Raw genomic sequence first — 17,496 nt, forward strand, 5'->3', positions numbered from 1 at the left:
TTGACCCTGGAGTTTACACTGTCCTCCATAATTTCTTTCTGGATATTTAGGTCTTTCTTGTTCTTGCTTAAGTCAGGAATGGATAGACGCAGGGTCTGGAAGATAGCTTTAAACTGACTTGATCTTTAGATAAGTATCTACCTCCAGTTTTTTCTTAGTTTAATCTCCTTTTCTGGCTGTGAGAGAGTATCTTTACCTGCCTTTTGTTTGTTTTTATATGCATCTCAAAAAAAAAAAAAAGCACCTTGGTAATTTATAGTTTGTTTAGCTTCTCTTTCTTCATGTATCTCAGCTGTTGTTTTTTTGTGACTATTTTTTCAGTAGTAGGTACATGGAAGTGGTCCCCCCACCGCCCCCTGCCTCAGTGAGCTGGCCCTACTAAATTTCTTTCTGTTCAATTATTTGACGAGATTATCTTCCAGATTTTGTTATTGGACACCCAGTTCCACCGCTTTGCCCTGAGTCCCTTTAGCATGCCTGTCTTTTTGACTTGCTTGTGCATTATTACACCAAGGATGACTCCAGCCTTTTCATGTTTGTTTTGTCTCTTCAGCCATGGTCGGGATAGATTTTTTTCTATAGTATTTCTGTTCTCTCCTGAACAATGTTTTGACCGTTTTAGCATCCTCATTTCCCCCTAAGAATTTTAGGATTGTTTTTAGGCAAAAAAAATTAAGCGGAAATAATGAATGGAAATTCCATTTTTCTGTCAAGTGAAACAGAAGGAGAAGAAATTGGCATCAGCTGCTGCCCTGACCCTGACTCACAGGCTCTGCCACAGAGCAGCCTGGCCCTCTCCCTCCATCAAGGGGCCAAAGCTGAGTTCTAGTCCTTCATCTCTAGACCTAAGGTTTAATAAAGGACTCTTTATGGATCATTGCCAAAATGTGAATTCTAAACTATGGGGGAAGTTCTTAGAAATGATTAATTAGAACCATATCTTTCTGCTGTTTGGTGTTTAGGTTCCACGAATCCTTCTGTGGCTGATGGTGGAGCTGGCTATCATTGGTGTAGATATGCAAGAAGTTATTGGCTCAGCTATTGCCATCAATCTCCTGTCTGCAGGAAGGTGAGGGGTTTTTCTTTTAGAAAGTAATCAATGTTTTGTGAGATTTCAAAACAAGTATCAAAACAAAAGTCCTTCCCAGGTGGCTTAGTGGTAAAGAATCTACCTGTGAAGCAGTAGGTACAAGTTTGATCCCTCGATTGGGAAGATTTCCTACCGAAGGAAACTGCACCCCACTCCAGTATTCTTGCTTGGGATATCCTATGGATAGAGGAGCCTGGCAGACTACAGTCCATGGAATTGAAAAAGAGTTGCACATAGAGACTAAGCAACAACATAAAAAGAAAACACAAGTCATTTTCAGTTTCCAAGATTCACTCAAGTATTTTTTTTTCTGTAGAACCTTTCTGAAACTACCTTCCTTTCTCCTGGCAGATGTAGGCTCTATATCTTTCATGTTCTCATGTTGGGTAATACATACCTGTGTTATCCAGTATGTCGCAGTGTGTATTATAATTAATTTGTATGTCAGTTTATCCCAAGTGAGGTCATTGAGAGATAAGACCAGTGCTTTTCAGTTTTGTGTCCTGAATGTCTGAAATACTAGACAAAGTTTGAATGAATGTATTGTTTCATTTTGACAAACCTAGACAGTGTGTTAAAAAAGAAAGACATTAATGACAGAGGTCCTTATAGTCAAGGCTATGGTCTTTCCAGTAGTCATGTATGGATATGAGAGCTGGACCAAAAAGAAGGCTGAGCGCCGAAGAATTGCTGCTTTTGAACTATGGTGCTGGAGAAGACTCTTGAGTCCCTTAGACAGCAAGGAGATCAAACCAGTCAATCTTAAGGAAATCAACCCTGAAGACTCATTGGAAAGACTGATGGTGAGGCTGACCTCTAATACTTTGGCCACCTGATGCGAATAGCTAGACTCATTGGTAAAAGACCCTGATGCTGGGAAAGATTTATGGCAGAAGAAGAGGGCGACATAGGACGAGATGGTTGGATGGCATCACTGATTCAATAGGCATGAACTTGGGCAAACTCTGGGAGATGAGATGGTGAGGCACAGGGAAGCCTGGCGTACTGCAGTCCATGGGATCTCAAAGAGTTGAACACAATGACTGAACAGCAACAACACATGGTTTCATTTAGTGCTGTGATCCTGAATTACCCGGGGCCTGGCCTGCTTACCATGGGTCCATTTTCCCAAGTCCTTGCTCCTGCAAGTGTCAGATGTCTGGAGAACTGTTGGGAAAAGTGTCATTCTCAATGTTTCTTTTCTTCCCTTAAATCTGTTTTTCATCTCTGACCTAGGATTCCACTGTGGGGTGGAGTTCTCATCACCATTGCAGATACACTTGCATTTCTCTTTTTGGACAACTATGGTAAGGAACATGGGAATGGAGGGGTCGGTCAGAGGAGCTGGTTTCCATCATGTGATTTACGGGGAAATCTGCCTTCTGTGGACTCACTGCTACATTTTCCCCTTCAGGTTTGCGAAAGCTAGAAGCATTTTTTGGTTTTATCTTCACTGTTATGGCCCTCACATTTGGCTATGAGGTGAGTATTACAGGCTATTCATTAACTTTATTTTTTTTTTATTAGCTTTTTAAAACAAGATTTTTGTTCTTTTACTATAAGAGACAGTAGCTTTTAACAAAAAGCCAAATTCAACCTTATGCCAACTTTAAAGGAATGAATTGCAGCAAAGACTAGTGTCCAAGGAAGGCCTGCAGGGACTCTTAGTTCAGTTGATTAGAATTTCTGGAACTTTCGAAACTAATCTCCCTGGTTGGCCATCCCAATAACTGAGCAGCCCTGGAGAGGGTTAGGAAAGGGGTTGCAGGGTTATTCTTGGCTGTTACCTAAACGGATTTTGTTTTTGCTCATCCTGGTTGACAGTAATTGCAGCTTGGACTATCTCTGTATTGTAGCAATGAACTATAGGGGATACAGGGCCTATTTCCTGGTTTGTGCCCCAGCCCCAGTACTCCACTGGGTTAAAACTAACTCTACCATTATATGTAGTGAAGTGAAACCCAGCACCTTTCTATGTCCAATCATTATAAACTGACTTCTCTTTATTGCCCTAGCTAATAAGCTTTTAACAATATATCTGCTCCGAGGAGATGATATACCTTGGTCTAAGGCTTCCAAGGGAAATGCTGAACCAGGAAAAAAGTGTGTATGAGAAGAGTTTTTGAGTGAGTCTCAGCAGATGCTAGTGGCAAGCATAAGTGATTTTTATATACATGGTGAGCACAGAAGCATGGTTAGTGTGGGTAATCAAGAATTGACTGTATTCTAAGGTGTGTCTGACAGGAGTTATTGTGGCACTAATATCAATAAGGCCCTTAGCAGCTGTTCTATTGCTTTAGAATATTAACTGCATTCTGTACACGTCTGTTTTGTTCATATAAAATACAGTGTGAAGTGTCTGGACACCCCAGTCCTAAACTCTCTGAGCTGTGCTGCTTAGGTTTTTTGGGTGGTTCTGTGTGCCTCATTTCCTGTGTAGTTGTTGATGGAGGGGATTAAGGAGTGAAGATGCAGTGTCTCTAGTACTGTGTTACTCCCTAGTCTCATGCTCCAATAAAGGCTAATAGCTGTTCTGTTTGTGTGTAGTATGTTACAGTGAAACCCAGCCAGACCCAGGTCCTCCAAGGCATGTTCCTGCCGTCCTGTTCAGACTGTCGTACCCCACAGATCATGCAGGCTGTGGCCATTGTTGGCGCCATCGTCATGCCACACAACATCTACCTGCATTCTGCCTTAGTCAAGGTGAGCAAAACCATTCTTATCTCAGTGGCCTGCGTAGTTCATGGTACCTTTTCCTTTAATTGCAAGGGATGCACACTCAGTTTACGACTGTTAGAACTCTGAAGGAGCATGATGTTTTTCCACAGTTGGCCTCCACACAGTTGGACTCTGTTTTCACCACAAAGGTGACCAGAGATAACAGACCTCATAGAGAAGAGACTAAAGTCCCTCCTAAAAATGCTGAAGGTGGACCATGTTTCCCAACTTTAAATCTCAGAAGCCTGAATGGCCTCCTAGTGGTCAGGGAAAAAAAGCCCAACCTGGCTTTTACCAGTCAGTCCAACACAATCATTAGCTGGGAGATTTCAGAGACTTTTGTCATGAAGGTTGTCTCCCACTTAGGTCTGAAATCAGGTTTTTGTAGGTCAGCGGTTCTTCCAGCCACAGTAACTGAGGTCTCAGAAGTCACTTGGTCACTTTTTCCAATTTGGGGGTGTGTGATATCATCACAGGGTCATGACTTCTTACTCAGTGAACCAGGATATAAGCGGAATCTCACACATTTCATATGATTAGTTGTTTGCCGTTGAGGACTTTCAGTGGACTCCATACTCATGGAATATTGCAAGTAACTTGTTCCAGCAGTTTTAAAAAAATGACTGTTGCTGTTACCTCTCTAGTCCAGACATATAGACCGAGCCAAAAGGCAGGAAGTTCGAGAAGCCAATAAGTACTTCTTCATTGATTCCTGCATCGCTCTCTTTGTTTCCTTTATCATCAACACGTGTGTCATCTCAGTGTTTGCCGAAGCATTTTTTGAGAAAACCAATGAGCAGGTGGTAAGTAAGCCAGGGACCTGGGTAGTAGTGAATGCGAGGATAAAGAGAAAAGCTGATTGGGCCAGAAAAACATGACAGTGACTTAGAGCTCAGGGGAAATAGATCTCAGTGCTGCCCACTAAATCATTGCTCCAGTCGTGGTTTACACTCTAGGGCTGTGGTGCAGCTCAGCCCATCCTTCCCAGCTTTTGACTGGGAAGGGAGTTTTCCTCGGACAGAGGTTGCCTCTTGCTGTTAGTGGCTTCACGTCTGTTGGCTCCTTCTCATCCCCTTTCCCTTCCTGTTTACCAACTGGCTGCCTGCCAGTCCTACTGGTGATGACAGGTTGGGAGGAATCAACACACAGAAAACAGAATCTGTGGCTAGACAGGCTGTTTCGTCACTTTGAACTCTCTGTCCTCTTGACTCCTGATTGCCAGTCTGGTTTGGATGACTCCTTTGTTTCCTGTCGTAGGACCTCTGACGCCCGTCTCTGCTTTGACTAAGGGCTCCCTCTTCTGGGTGTCCTCTCATGTTTGCGGCCAGCCTCTGCTCTCATCAGAACCCATGTCCAGTTTCTTGCCTTCGGCATCTGTCTCTCAGATGACCTGTGTGTGAGCTGTAGGAGAGGTCTTCTTAATCTGAGTCCTGGCCTCAAAAGTAAAAGTCGTTCCTAAACTACTTTGGTTCCAGGTTGCGGTCTGTAAAAACAGCAGCAGTCCCCATACTCACCTTTTTCCAGACGATAACTCAACACTGGCTGTGGACATCTACAAAGGGGTAAACCTGTTCAGATTTCTGATCTTTGCCCCTGAATCAAGATTCTTAGCATAGTATCTGGTCTTTTCTGAGGGTTCACTTGAGAGCTCAGCGTATCTTCTCTGGATTGTTGAGTGTTGTTATTCAGAGGTCCCATGCCAGACAAGCCTTTTGGATTATGGAGGGAAATATAAGATCAGCTAAAAAGATGAATTGTATCCGTGATTCTTAAACTTGTGTTGATAGCATTTTGTGTTATAGGGGTTAATTGGCATCAAAGAAAGTGTTCTTAGTAAAGTGGTCTTTTGTTTTTATATTTGTTCTCCTCCCCAACCCCTCAGCCGTGTGCCTGGAGACTTTATTTATTTATTTAGGCCATGCTGTGTGGCATGTAGGATCTAGTTCCCTGACCAGGGATCATGCCATGCCCCCTGCATTCGGAGCATGACGTCTGAACCACTGGACTACCAGGAAAGTCCAAAGAAAAGTGGTCTTTACTGGGGCCTCTCTGTCCCTTTTATGCCAGTTACATTGTGAACCTCCAAGAGTAGAATATATAGTATGTGGCATCTCCAGAATTCATTTGTGTTTTCTCTCCATTTCTATCACCATCTTCCAGAATACTGTATTAAGGAATATAATTTGGGAAATGTGTTGTAGACGTTTTTTTAATAGTTAACATATGAGCTGAGGATAAAGGCTTTAGGAGCCTAGAGAAGAGAAGGGGCTGGGCTGAGGAGGAATGGGGGCCCATCCAGCAGAATGTAGGTTGAAAGCCTCTAGAATGAGGTCAGGACCCGAGTCTAGCTCCTGGGACAGTGCCAGCACATTGCTTGGTAGAGGTGGGTGCGTAGCCAGGAATGGGAAGTGACATCAAAGATATGTTTGGGGTGTTGTCTCAGGTGACCTTTCTCCCTTGCCTCTCCAGGGTGTTGTGCTGGGGTGTTACTTCGGGCCTGCCGCTCTCTACATCTGGGCGGTGGGGATCCTGGCTGCGGGGCAGAGCTCCACCATGACAGGAACCTATTCCGGCCAGTTTGTCATGGAGGTACGTGCTGCTGTGACTGGGATAGACGAGAGGAAGAGGACATTGCCCTTTTGTCCCTTCTTAGTTCTGTGCCTCTAAGGTCTTCCCGAACCTCCCCAGACCTTTTTCTGTTTCCTCTTCCAGACATTCATCCTGCTTCTGTGTTTTCTTCCAGGGATTCCTGAACCTAAAGTGGTCACGCTTTGCCCGAGTGATTCTTACCCGCTCTATTGCCATCATCCCCGCTCTGCTTGTGGCCGTCTTCCAAGACGTGGAGCATCTAACAGGGTTGAATGACATCCTGAATGTTCTTCAGAGCTTACAAGTGAGGAGGGAGCTGGGGAAACTCACATCCCGTTGAGTCAGGAGGCATTCTGCATTGCCCTTAGGTACCAAGCCTAGTGTGGGTGTGGGGAAAATTCAGAGCAAGAAAGAGGCACAGTCTTGGTCTATGGTGAATGCATATGAAATCTCTGGCATCTCAAAGGCTTTTAGAAATGACTTGTTTTTTTTTTCTAAGCCTGTTGAATGGGAATTATAAGCTGTAATTACACAAAGAACACAATGTTATTGTTTGTTAATCCAAGCAAACATTAAATAATGTATAAGACACTCCTTGGTTTTATAGCGGTTAAGAAAATTCGGCAGATACTAATTCTGTTAAGACACTATGAGCATAATTGATGCTAGGTTCATGTGACAGATTTCCACATAACCCTGCAGCATGTTGTGATGACAGGAATAATTTCTCACAGAGTAGGTGAGGCAGGGTCTGTGGTTCTGTTTTGCTAAGAGTGCTGCTCTCTGGGGTTTTACAGGAACCCTCCATAGCCTTGTCTGACCTTCGTTTTCTCTTTTCTAGCTTCCCTTTGCTCTCATACCCATCCTAACATATACGAGCTTGCGACCAGTGATGAGCGAATTTGCCAATGGACTGTGAGTGTGTTTCTTGTAGTTCCCAAAGATGTCGGGGGGAAGGGTATCTTCATCAAACAGGCCAGTCAGAAAATCAGTTATAGGGGAGCTATATGCTTTAAGAAGTGATTGCTAGAGCTGCCCCTTAAATCTATGACTTAGAATAGACTATTGGGGACTTCCCTGAAACTAAGGTCTCACATACCACAGAGAATGGCCAAAAATTAAAACCAAATAAGCACAACATTGTATATCAACTTGACTTCAATTTTTAAAAAGCTAAAAAAAAATGAAGATAGAGATTGTGTATGTAACAAAGGAGGGAAAGCACATTTTTTGTTCTAATACCTTTTCTATACATCTTTAAAGGACATGCGTATTTGAAATGACTTGTTTCATCTCTAGGGACTCAAGACTTTTTGCAGTTTTAGGGCTTGTTCCATTTTTAGGGAATTAAATAATAGGGATTATTTGATAGTGTTATTTTTCCTCTTTCTCTGTGTGTGTGTGTGTGTGTGTGTGTGTGTGTGTGTGTGTGTGTGTGTACGCGCGCCACTCAGTCGTGTCTGATTCTTTGTGACCCATTGTAGTTTGTGACCATGGGGTTCTTCTCCAGGCAAGAATACTGGAGTGGGTAGCCATTCCCTTCTCCATGGGATCTTTGTGACCCGGGGATCGAGCCCAGGTCTCCTGCACTGCAGGAAGATTCTTAGCTGACTGAACCACAAGGGAAGCCTTTCTTTCTCCCTAACACTGGGTAACTTTGACCCTTTTAACCTAATCTGGGACATAAGATCTACTTTTAAGTTTATTTTGAAATGCTGCTTACTCCTGCCTAAGGAGATACAGTGTCTTTTTCCATCTGTGGACAGGGTGGGCTGTTCCACCGATAACTGTGCTGATTCTTTTCACAGAGGCTTGAGGATCGTGGGCGGTATCGTGGTCCTCATCATCTGTTCCATCAACATGTACTTTGTCGTGGTTTATGTCCAGGATGTAGGGCATATGATATTGTATGTGGTGGCTGCAGTGGTCAGCGTAGCTTATCTGAGCTTTGTGTTTTACTTGGTAAGTCCAGTTGGAAGGGGCAGGGGTGGTCAAGGGGGGCTAACACTCAGAAGAGAAAGGACCCAGAAGAGCACATAGCTATCTATCTTTAGGTTATTGACACAATTTACATGAAATTGTTAAACCAGCTGTGACTAAAGAATATTTTTAGCCGTAAGTTCTCCCTTGGTTCCTAAATGGTGTCATTTTTCTGTCATTCCATCTGATTTCCATTCCTAATACTTCCTAACAAGAGAGTGTAGTATGTTTGAAAAACTCAAAGAAGATCAGCCATGTAGAAAGTAGAGAGTGGTAAAAGATGGGGTTGGAGAAGGGAGCTGTGTCGTGTGATTTCAGATCTTTGGAGGGCAGCACATGTGTATTCACAGCCCTGCCCAGCTCTACTACTTAATAGCTGTCCAATGTTGAAATTAGTAAATAGAGATATTCTCTTTTTGAATTATTCTAGAATTATTAAAAATGATGGTTATAAAACAGCTCTGTAAAAAAGGAATGCAGAATTATGTATACCTACATAATCAAAAAATTATCAAAAGTCTAGAGTAAATTATGTAAAAATGGTAAGAGGAGATGCCTTAGGATGGTGGGATTATGGATATATTCTTTCTCTATTTTCCAGATCTATAATGTTACTTATATCAGTGAAAAGCAGCGATAGCTACAACACATCCACCACCCTGTTCTACACAGGTTTCTCTAAAAAACACAGGATTCAGGATTAGGGACAACAGAATTTATAATGTATCTGCTACAGAGAATGGCAAGGCTGGAGGGTGGAAACCCCCTGCTCATCTTTCTAACACTGACCTAGTTCCCATGCCTGGAGAAGGCAATGGCACCCCACTCCAGTACTCTTGCCTGGAAAATCCCATGGACGGAGGAGCCTGGTGGGCTGCAGTCCATGGGTTCGGTAAGAGTCGGACATGACTGAGCGACTTCCCTTTCACTTTTCACTTTCATGCATTGGAGAAGGAAATGGCAACCCACTCCAGTGTTCTTGCCTGGAGAATCCCAGGGATGGGGGAGCCTGGTGGGCTGCCTTCTGTGGGGTCGCACAGAGTCGGACACGACAGAAGCGACTTAGCAGCAGTAGTTCCTGTGCCAGTATCTGCCACAGGGTAGGTAGTTGATTGGGAAAACATTTTAGTAAATATTGAAAAATTATGACTTAAGTAGATATATCCCTTCTTTTTTCCTCCTGAGTGAACCATGGGCACACTAAGATTATGATAAGCCTGTAATATAGGGACTTACTCCAAGGAAACCCAAGTAAGTGAGTATGGTCTTGACAGAAATTGTTTTAAAAATTCGCAGCAAGGCATTCCCTGGTGGTATAGTTGTTATGATTTTGAGCTTTCACTTCAAAGTCCCAGACAGACAAACAGACAGACAGACACACACACACACACACACACCCGCCCAAAGGAAATGCTGTAGAAGTTAAGGGGATCTTTCCTTCATGCACGTGTGCTGAATTGTTCTCAGTCAGCCTGACACTATAGAAATTGTTGAAGACCTACTTTTAAGGCCGAGCACTCATTCTAGAGTGAAGTACTACTGTTTAATCAGGAGACTATCGCGATTTTATTAGTCAGTCATTCCCCATAGTGTAAGGAATGTGATAAGCCTGAAAGAAGGTGGTATTCTTGGAACTCTCCCAAACAGATAAAAGCACACACAAAGCAGTAGGAACAAAGGGAACTGAGTATTGAAAGTAGTACGACAAAGAAGTTTGCATCTGAGCAGTGTAATGTGGGCGGTGCAGGGGGTAAGGGCTCTCCACAGAGTTTGGTGAATGATAACTGTATTTTCTCTTTCAGGGTTGGCAATGTTTCATTGCACTGGGCATGTCCTTCCTGGACTCTGGACGCACACGGTAAGCATCTCTGAAGTCCTGCTGACCGAAGATGCTATCCATGGCTACACTAAGTAAACACTGTCTGCAGGTACCATCAGACAGTGTTTCTATGGTTTACTGTGTGAACATAGCCAGACGTATGTGTTGCACAGACTGCATTTAAGACTCAACTGTTTGTTGGAAAAGACTTTGTTGCATATGTTTGAAAGATGGCATTATTTTTCTTTCTGAACTCTAACCTGGGAACTGGATTAGGTAGGATCCTTGACAACTTGACATCTGCTTCTCTCAAACAACACTGAACTCTTTTGCTGCCCAAGGGCCAGCTTCTTTTATCTTTTTGAGGCATAATCGTCTATGTAAGATTGTGAGAAAGACTGACTATATGTTAAAAAACATATTTAGATAATTCAATAAATTTTTTATAATACAAAGTACAGAATATGTGTGCAAGTTTAGTTTATCAAATGACAGTGCATTTAAAAGGCTGAGAAATACTTTCCTTATGCATACCCTTTGAATAATTGTTTTTTCTTTACATCTGTTTGATGTCTTATCTCCTTTAGTAGAATCAAGGGAAAGCAGTTTGTGTTGTTCATAGCTATACTCCCAAAACCTAAAGTAGTGTCTTAGTTCAGTTCAGTTCAGTTGCTCAGTTGTGTCCAACTCTTCGCGACCCCATGGACTGCAGCATGCCAGGTTTCCTTATCCATCACCAACTCCTGGAGCTTACTCAAGCTCGTGTCCATTGAGGTGGTGATGCCATCCAACCATCTCATCCCGTCTCCTCCTGCCTTCAATCTTTCCCAGCATCAAGTTCTTTTCCAATGAGTCAGCTCTTCACACCAGGTGGCCAAAATATTGGAGTTTCAGCTTCAGCATCAATCCTTCCAATAAATATTGAGGGCTGATTTCCTTTAGGATTGAGTGATTTCTTTGCAGTCCAAGGGACTCTCAAGAGTCTTCTCCAACACCACAGTTCAAAAGCATCAATCCTTCAGTGCTCGGTTCTCTTTATGGTCTCACATCTATAATAACTACTGGAAAAACCCTAGCTTTGACTATATGGACCTTTGTTGGCAAAGTAATGTCTCTACTTTTTAATATGCTGTCTAGGTTTGTCATAGCTTTTCTTCCAAGGAGCAAGTGTCTTTTAATTTCAATTAAATTTAATTTATTTAAATTATAATAAAATCTGATTTTATTTTCAATTTAATTTAATTAAATAGTGCCTGAGATATATTAAGTGCTCAGTAAAGTGTTTATTGCATAAAAGGTTAGCGAAGATTTTTGACTGCTACATATGGGCAATGAACTTAGAAATGCGAACAATAATATATTTGAAAAGTGTCACACTGGAATGTTCTTCCACTTAGAAAACCTTAAACCTGTTCTCATTTTTCAACAAGTTTATGAACCTATCTCTCTGATGGACGGAGGTGTCAGTGCTGTTGAAGGATACGAGAAGCGATTGTTCCACGTTGCTCTCCCTCCATACTCCAGCGTGACTACAACTTTGATTGTTGTAAAGAGTTTGTTTCAGGATCCCTCAAAATCTACTACTCTTGGTTTCAAAGCCATTGTGCAAGCTTAGTGTTGAAATCTACTAGTATTGGAGGGTCTCCTCTAGAGGCGTGGGTCAGCAGTGGCTCACTGCAGGGACTGGGGTACTGGCAGCAGCAGTCCTCTGGATTATTTTAATTATAAAATAATAAATTTTTAATTATAAAAGATTAAATCTCAACTAGGGTGGCTTGATCCATATTAATATAAAATCATGAGATAATCTACCCCTATCAGGTTCAAGATTCTTTTAATTTATTTTCACTTTAAATTTCTCAGTGGCAGTTAAGAGGGACAAGAAAGCATAAAAAAGATGTTATATGGACAGATGGTAAAACTCACTTGTAGGTGATGGTAACTAATCTGTTAGAAAATCACTTGAACAATTTTCTGCAGAGATTAAAGAGTTTATCAGAATTTTCTCTGGAGTCCTGATTTTAATAATTCTCATATTAGCACAGAGTTCTCCTGATGGTATTTCTTCTTGAACAGTAGAGTTGGGAAACCTCCCCCTTCCTCCCCTAGGAGGGTAGTGATAGAAAAAGATGGCAGCATTTATGAACTGATGTTCTCAAGAGACATTGGAGTGAGGAGAAAAAGAAAAGGAGCCATCTGTTTTATTCCTAAAAAACACTTTCTACCAGAATCGTCATGTTTTTCTGAAGCATGCCCAAGATGACTTGCCAGGCAATCTCAGGAGCTCTGGATGTAAGTGTTGGAAAGCCCGCTCCCTCTCAGCGAGTGCTTTGGTGTCACTGGTTGCCAAGTTCTCTCTGCAGGGTTGCACTGGCTACCTCTCTTCAGCCATTCCCTCAGAGGGAAAAACTTTGAGACCAGATGGTGGAGCTCTGGAGTCAGAGGAAATGGGTCCTTTCAGCATGGAGCTGCTGCTCTTCAGCCACTTCTGACATTTTCACTTGTGGAGCCTGAGACCATGAGATTATCTCAAACCAAGTCACATTGTCCGGTGGAGATAAATAACCAGGTCTTTTGTAGCCACTGACTTGGTGAGAACAGTAATGGGAATGCAATCAAAGGACTTTTCATTTTTGGTGTAATTCCTGTTGATTGATGTTCTCTGTCCACCTGAGCCCCTAAAGGCGTTGTTTCCAATACTTTTTACATAGTCAAAAGCGCAGACTGAATGGACTGTTTTATATCTCATTAAGGGTAAACTGGGGGCTTCTCTGATGGCTCAGATGGTAAAAAATCTATCTGCAGTGTAGGAGACCCAGGTTTGATCCCAGGGTTGGGAAGATCTCTTGGAGAAAGGAAGGGCAATCTACTCCAGTATTCTTGCCTGGAGAATCCCATTGTTGGAGGAGCCTGGCAGGCTACAGTCCTTGGGGTCGCAGAGTTGGGTATGACTGACTAACAGTAACTCACTAACTAAGGGTAAATTGATGTGTTCCATTGACTATATCTTTACCTCAACCGCTCCAGTGACATGACACGGAATCATGAGAGGAAAATTCCCTAGCCATTATTCCTCACATCCCTTTCTTTCCCTAATATCATTCCCTAAACTGGTTACAAGGGCACTCTGAAAATAACTGGGGACTGACATCTTAAGTTCTCCTCTGGCCTCAGTAGGCGAGAGCCATGTTGACAAAGTTCTTTGTAAAGACAGCACACTAACATTTACTTTTCTCCAGAGTCTGGGTAGGTCCGGTCAGTCTCAGATTTACAGATGTTTCAAAACCCAGGTAAAAGCTGCTAGTTTTCTTTTAAAAGTTAGATATATGACTTGCAATGATGGAAAATTTCTTCCCAGTTAAGCTGCGGTTTATATCACTATATGTGTAGTATTTTACAGTGTTAACACTGCCATGCTATATTCCATCAGATGCTCTCACATGTAAAGTGTACTTTCTGTTCAGCCAGTACTTTGGCTACAGTAAACATTTAAAATTGAAATCTTCCAGCGCCAGCACATACACTCTGTGTGGAATAAAATAACTGCTGCTACAGCATACTGGGAATTAACAGGGATGGGGAAGAGCTGCAGTTTGGCTCCTGTGAGGTCCTGGTAGTGGTTTGGGGAGTTGTTAAAATGAGCTTTTAGTGACATTTAACAATATGTACACTTAGTTTGTAATTTAAAAGTTTTTTTTTTCTTTTTTCAATTTGGTTTCTTGGGTATTTTTTAAACCTTGAAAATACTCTGTTAATGGGTCTTACAAGTTTGAAATACTGAAGCATCAGCTACCCCCTGGAGAACATATTAGACCCACACTGTTCGTGATTCTTCTCTTTATAAGGGTTAGAGAAATACAGTTTACACATGAATATCCAGGGATGTTGACCCTCTGTGGAATAAAAAAAATCAGCCTGTAATCTGTAGTCAGCTCTTCATGTTTATACTCGGCCCTTCATGTCCAGTGTTCCTCTGAATCTGTGATTCTGCATTCTCAAATTTACCTGACTTGGGATCATGTATTTCTGTAGCATTTAATAATGAAAAAAAATCTGTGTGGGAGCAGACCCTCGAGGTTCAAATTTACAGCGTTCAAGCCTCAACATATGTTTAGTTCCGAGAAGACTTGATGAATTGTTGACACCAAACGCTAATTTCTACTACCAATTTAGTTAGTTTTGCTGTTGCTAAAGATTATATCGTTACCATATTTAAAGTTGAAAAAAATGGTCATTTTGCATTTCTCTGCTCTAAGCTGAATATTTTTCTGTCTGTAGTCTTGTTTCACCATTGAGGCAGGCTTTTATATTCTGTATATGCTGCCAATAAAAAGTATGTGTATTTGAAAAGAGAAATGAAAATTGTTTAGCTTAGATATGAAAGCATTTGGGCAGACCATATATAAACCAAGCTCAGACGCAGTAAACTACTAGGCTTGTCACCAAACACGGCAGGAAAAGCTAAGCCAGCACTTAATTTGTCCCAGGAGTGTCACCAGAGCTTCATTTTCCCTTTCTCTGTTGCCCTCTGTTGCCCTGTCTGTCTTACAGGAATTGAATACTGTAAGTTACACCATAGAAATTATCTCAGAGTTTTGTTCTACATTTGTCCTTCCTCCCTTCTTACTTTTTTTTTTTTTTTTAATATGCCATGTGGCTTACGGAATCTTAGCTTCCTGACCAGGGATTGCACTTGGGCCCGTGGCAGTGAAAGTCTGGAATCATAACCACTAAGCCACCACGGAACTCCTTATTTGGGTTTAATTAAAAAAATAAGATGCGTAACACTTTGAAGGTCCTGATTTGAGACATTTCCTTTAGCTCTGCCCTCTGTAGCGCTTTCTGTTCCTTCCACGGACAGGACCAGTGAGTCCAGATCTGCCACCTTCTTTTGACACCTTAGCTTGGGAATGTTAAAAATGACCAATGCATGCTAGTTGGGTGTCGAAGTACTCACATTTGTGTGTGTGTGTGTGTTTGGGGTGGGGGGGCTCAGTCGTGTCTGACTCTTTGTGACCCCATGGGCTATATTCCCCCAGGCTCCTCTGTCCATGAGATTTTCCAGGCAGGAATACTGAAGTGGGTTGCCATGCCCTTCTCCAGGGATCTTCCAGACCCAGGGATCAGACTCGAGTCTCTTGCACCTCCTGCACTGGCAGGAGGATTCTTTGCCCACTGCACCACCTAGGAAGCCCAAGCACTCACATGGTCTCATGTAATTCGTATAACAAAAGGATATAGATAAGGCAACTGAAGGACCAAAAATTAAAACAACATATCACCAGTAAGTGAGCAGTTGGCATTTGAACCTGACTAGCTTAATTCCAGAGCCCATGTTATCATTACCAAGCATCCTATCAATATATAGTATACACTTTAAGATACCAAGCTTTGGTGTCCAGCAGCACCCAGAACAGCACCATATCAAAGATACTTTTCCTGATGCTCTGATGAGTGCTACAGTACATTTTAGGTCAGAAGTTGCCAATTGATAGGCTAATTTTATTTGGGCTGTGCTAAATTTTCAAAAGTACCTGAATGCTTTTTCTGGTAGCTGTAGAAAATGGGCAGGACCAGCAATAGCTAAGAATTGATAGTTTATTCATTTCCATACCCCTGTGCCCTTGAAAGGTTTAGCCAATTCCTCTGCCATTTAGCCCCATTTCTCAGTGTCCCCGAGCAATACCACAAACTTATCCAATGAAAAAGTTTTCTCTACTAAGTCATGAAGTGATACAATCTGGAGATCATAGGACTAAAAATGCAGCCCTTGCTTACTACAAGCCCACCCCACCACCTTAGCTCACTTGAGAATAGGCTGCAGTGAATTGTCCGATATCTGATAATTGCTCTTGGTTATTACGACCTTAAGTCATAAGACCCTAAAATGTGTGTGAAAGGTGAAGTGCTGTTATTCTGCCCTAAGGCCAGTGTGTTTCAGTAATTCCTAGCTTGCTAGTTGAGAATAGTGTTTATCAAGGGCTCCATTTTGTCTCATCTTACAGTCATCACAATCCTCTAATGGGCATTTTTAATGTCTAAAAAAATATCGAAGACCTAAATGAGATAGGTTTCCCAGGTGGCGCAGTAAAGAATCTGCCTGTCAGTGCAGGAGAGACAAGAATTGCAGGTTCGATCTCTGGATTGGGGAAAATCCCCTACAGTTGGAAATGGCAGCCTATTCTAGTATTGCCTGGAAAAATCTCATGGACAGAAGAGCCTGGTGGGCTATAGTCCTTGGTCACAAAGAGTCAGACATGCCTGAGCACAGACACACACACACACACACACACACACACACAAAATGTGATAGCTTATTAAAGTCCTTGGCATTTTCAAATGTACCATTTTTTCCGGTTTTACAAATGAGTAGGATAAGGCTCCAGGATACATGACTTGCTCAAGATCACAGGAAGTGGCAGAGTTGGAGCCTGATCCCAGCCCCAGTGCCTTTTCCACTGTACTGTACTAGTCCATAGGGTCAGAGTCAGACACGACTGAAGTGACTTAGTGTGCTTGCATACTGTGAATCTGTTGTGTGCATTCAGCATCCTGCCTATTCACATGGTCTCATTTAATTCTTATAACAAAAAATCAGCCTCTAAATTACAGATTAGGTAACTGAAAGGGCCCAAAGAGGCTGTTACCAGGGGCAACAACATTCCTAAAACCCCAGGTAATACCAGTAGGGCTAAAAGGAGACTCAGTGATTGTCCCATGATGAATGCAGAGAAAAAAAGAGTAAGCTACGTCTTCACAAATGCCAGTACAAACCGTCTGGATTAAACCCACTCTTCAGGAGTGGGTCTGGCAATGTGTTTTTTTGCTTTGTTTCCATATTTATTTTTGATCTGCACTGGGTCTTGGTTGCGTCTCAAGGGATCTTTCATTGCCATGCGCAGGCTTCTCTCTAGTTGCTGCTTGTGGGCTCCAGAGCCAGAGCTTGTTCAGTTGCTCCCAGGCATGTGGGATCACAGTTCCCTGACCAGGGGTCAAACCTACATCTTCTGCCTGGCAAGGCGAATTCTTAACCCCTGGACCATCAGGGAAGTGCCTGGCAATGTGTTGTAAAAGCAGCTAAAGTACTTCTTATTCAGTCTGATAAGCGTTCAGAACCCATAGATTTTTTCCTGTTCTATAAGCACATGCCATGTTATGTTTCTTTCTTTAAATGGAAGACTTTTCTCTGCTCAGGTGCCAAAGGATAATAGAGCTCAGATAATAGGCCTCATGATTTAGACTATTTGAAATTTGATTTATTTTCTCTCTTTTGGCTGTACTGTGCAGCTTTTGGGATCTT

The 17,496-nt window shown here is 42.3% G+C and overlaps 2 protein-coding genes across 25 annotated transcripts in view; both read left to right on the top strand.

Moving 5' to 3' along the window:
* Nucleotides 1-17,496, top strand: part of SLC11A2 (solute carrier family 11 member 2) — a 153,163-nt gene that overhangs the window by 106,381 nt on the left and 29,286 nt on the right. The gene's annotated exons all lie outside the window — the stretch shown is intronic.
* The window catches only part of LOC101116975 (natural resistance-associated macrophage protein 2-like), a 56,438-nt gene that overhangs the window by 9,656 nt on the left and 29,286 nt on the right, over nt 1-17,496 (top strand). For 8 of the 21 annotated variants that reach the window (XR_009599902.1, XR_009599901.1, XR_009599903.1 and 5 more), the window contains 11 exons: nt 963-1,069; nt 2,327-2,397; nt 2,505-2,572; nt 3,638-3,793; nt 4,453-4,611; nt 5,284-5,370; nt 6,278-6,397; nt 6,552-6,701; nt 7,239-7,312; nt 8,206-8,359; nt 10,180-10,235. Coding sequence is in view for 15 of the 21 variants with exons in the window: in XM_042246731.2 (XP_042102665.1) it covers nt 963-1,069; nt 2,327-2,397; nt 2,505-2,572; nt 3,638-3,793; nt 4,453-4,611; nt 5,284-5,370; nt 6,278-6,397; nt 6,552-6,701; nt 7,239-7,312; nt 8,206-8,359; nt 10,180-10,235 (1,202 nt within the window). In the remaining 6 variants the exon portion in view is untranslated. Of the gene's footprint in view, nt 1-962; nt 1,070-2,326; nt 2,398-2,504; nt 2,573-3,637; nt 3,794-4,452; nt 4,612-5,283; nt 5,371-6,277; nt 6,398-6,551; nt 6,766-7,238; nt 7,313-8,205; nt 10,657-11,626; nt 14,547-17,496 lie in introns of those variants that run through there. The other 13 variants (XM_042246730.2, XM_042246733.2, XM_042246737.2 and 10 more) reach the window with 10 other exon arrangements.

Source organism: Ovis aries, chromosome 3 (genome assembly GCF_016772045.2).
Source record: "Ovis aries strain OAR_USU_Benz2616 breed Rambouillet chromosome 3, ARS-UI_Ramb_v3.0, whole genome shotgun sequence".
NCBI classification, from domain to species: Eukaryota; Metazoa; Chordata; class Mammalia; order Artiodactyla; family Bovidae; genus Ovis; species Ovis aries.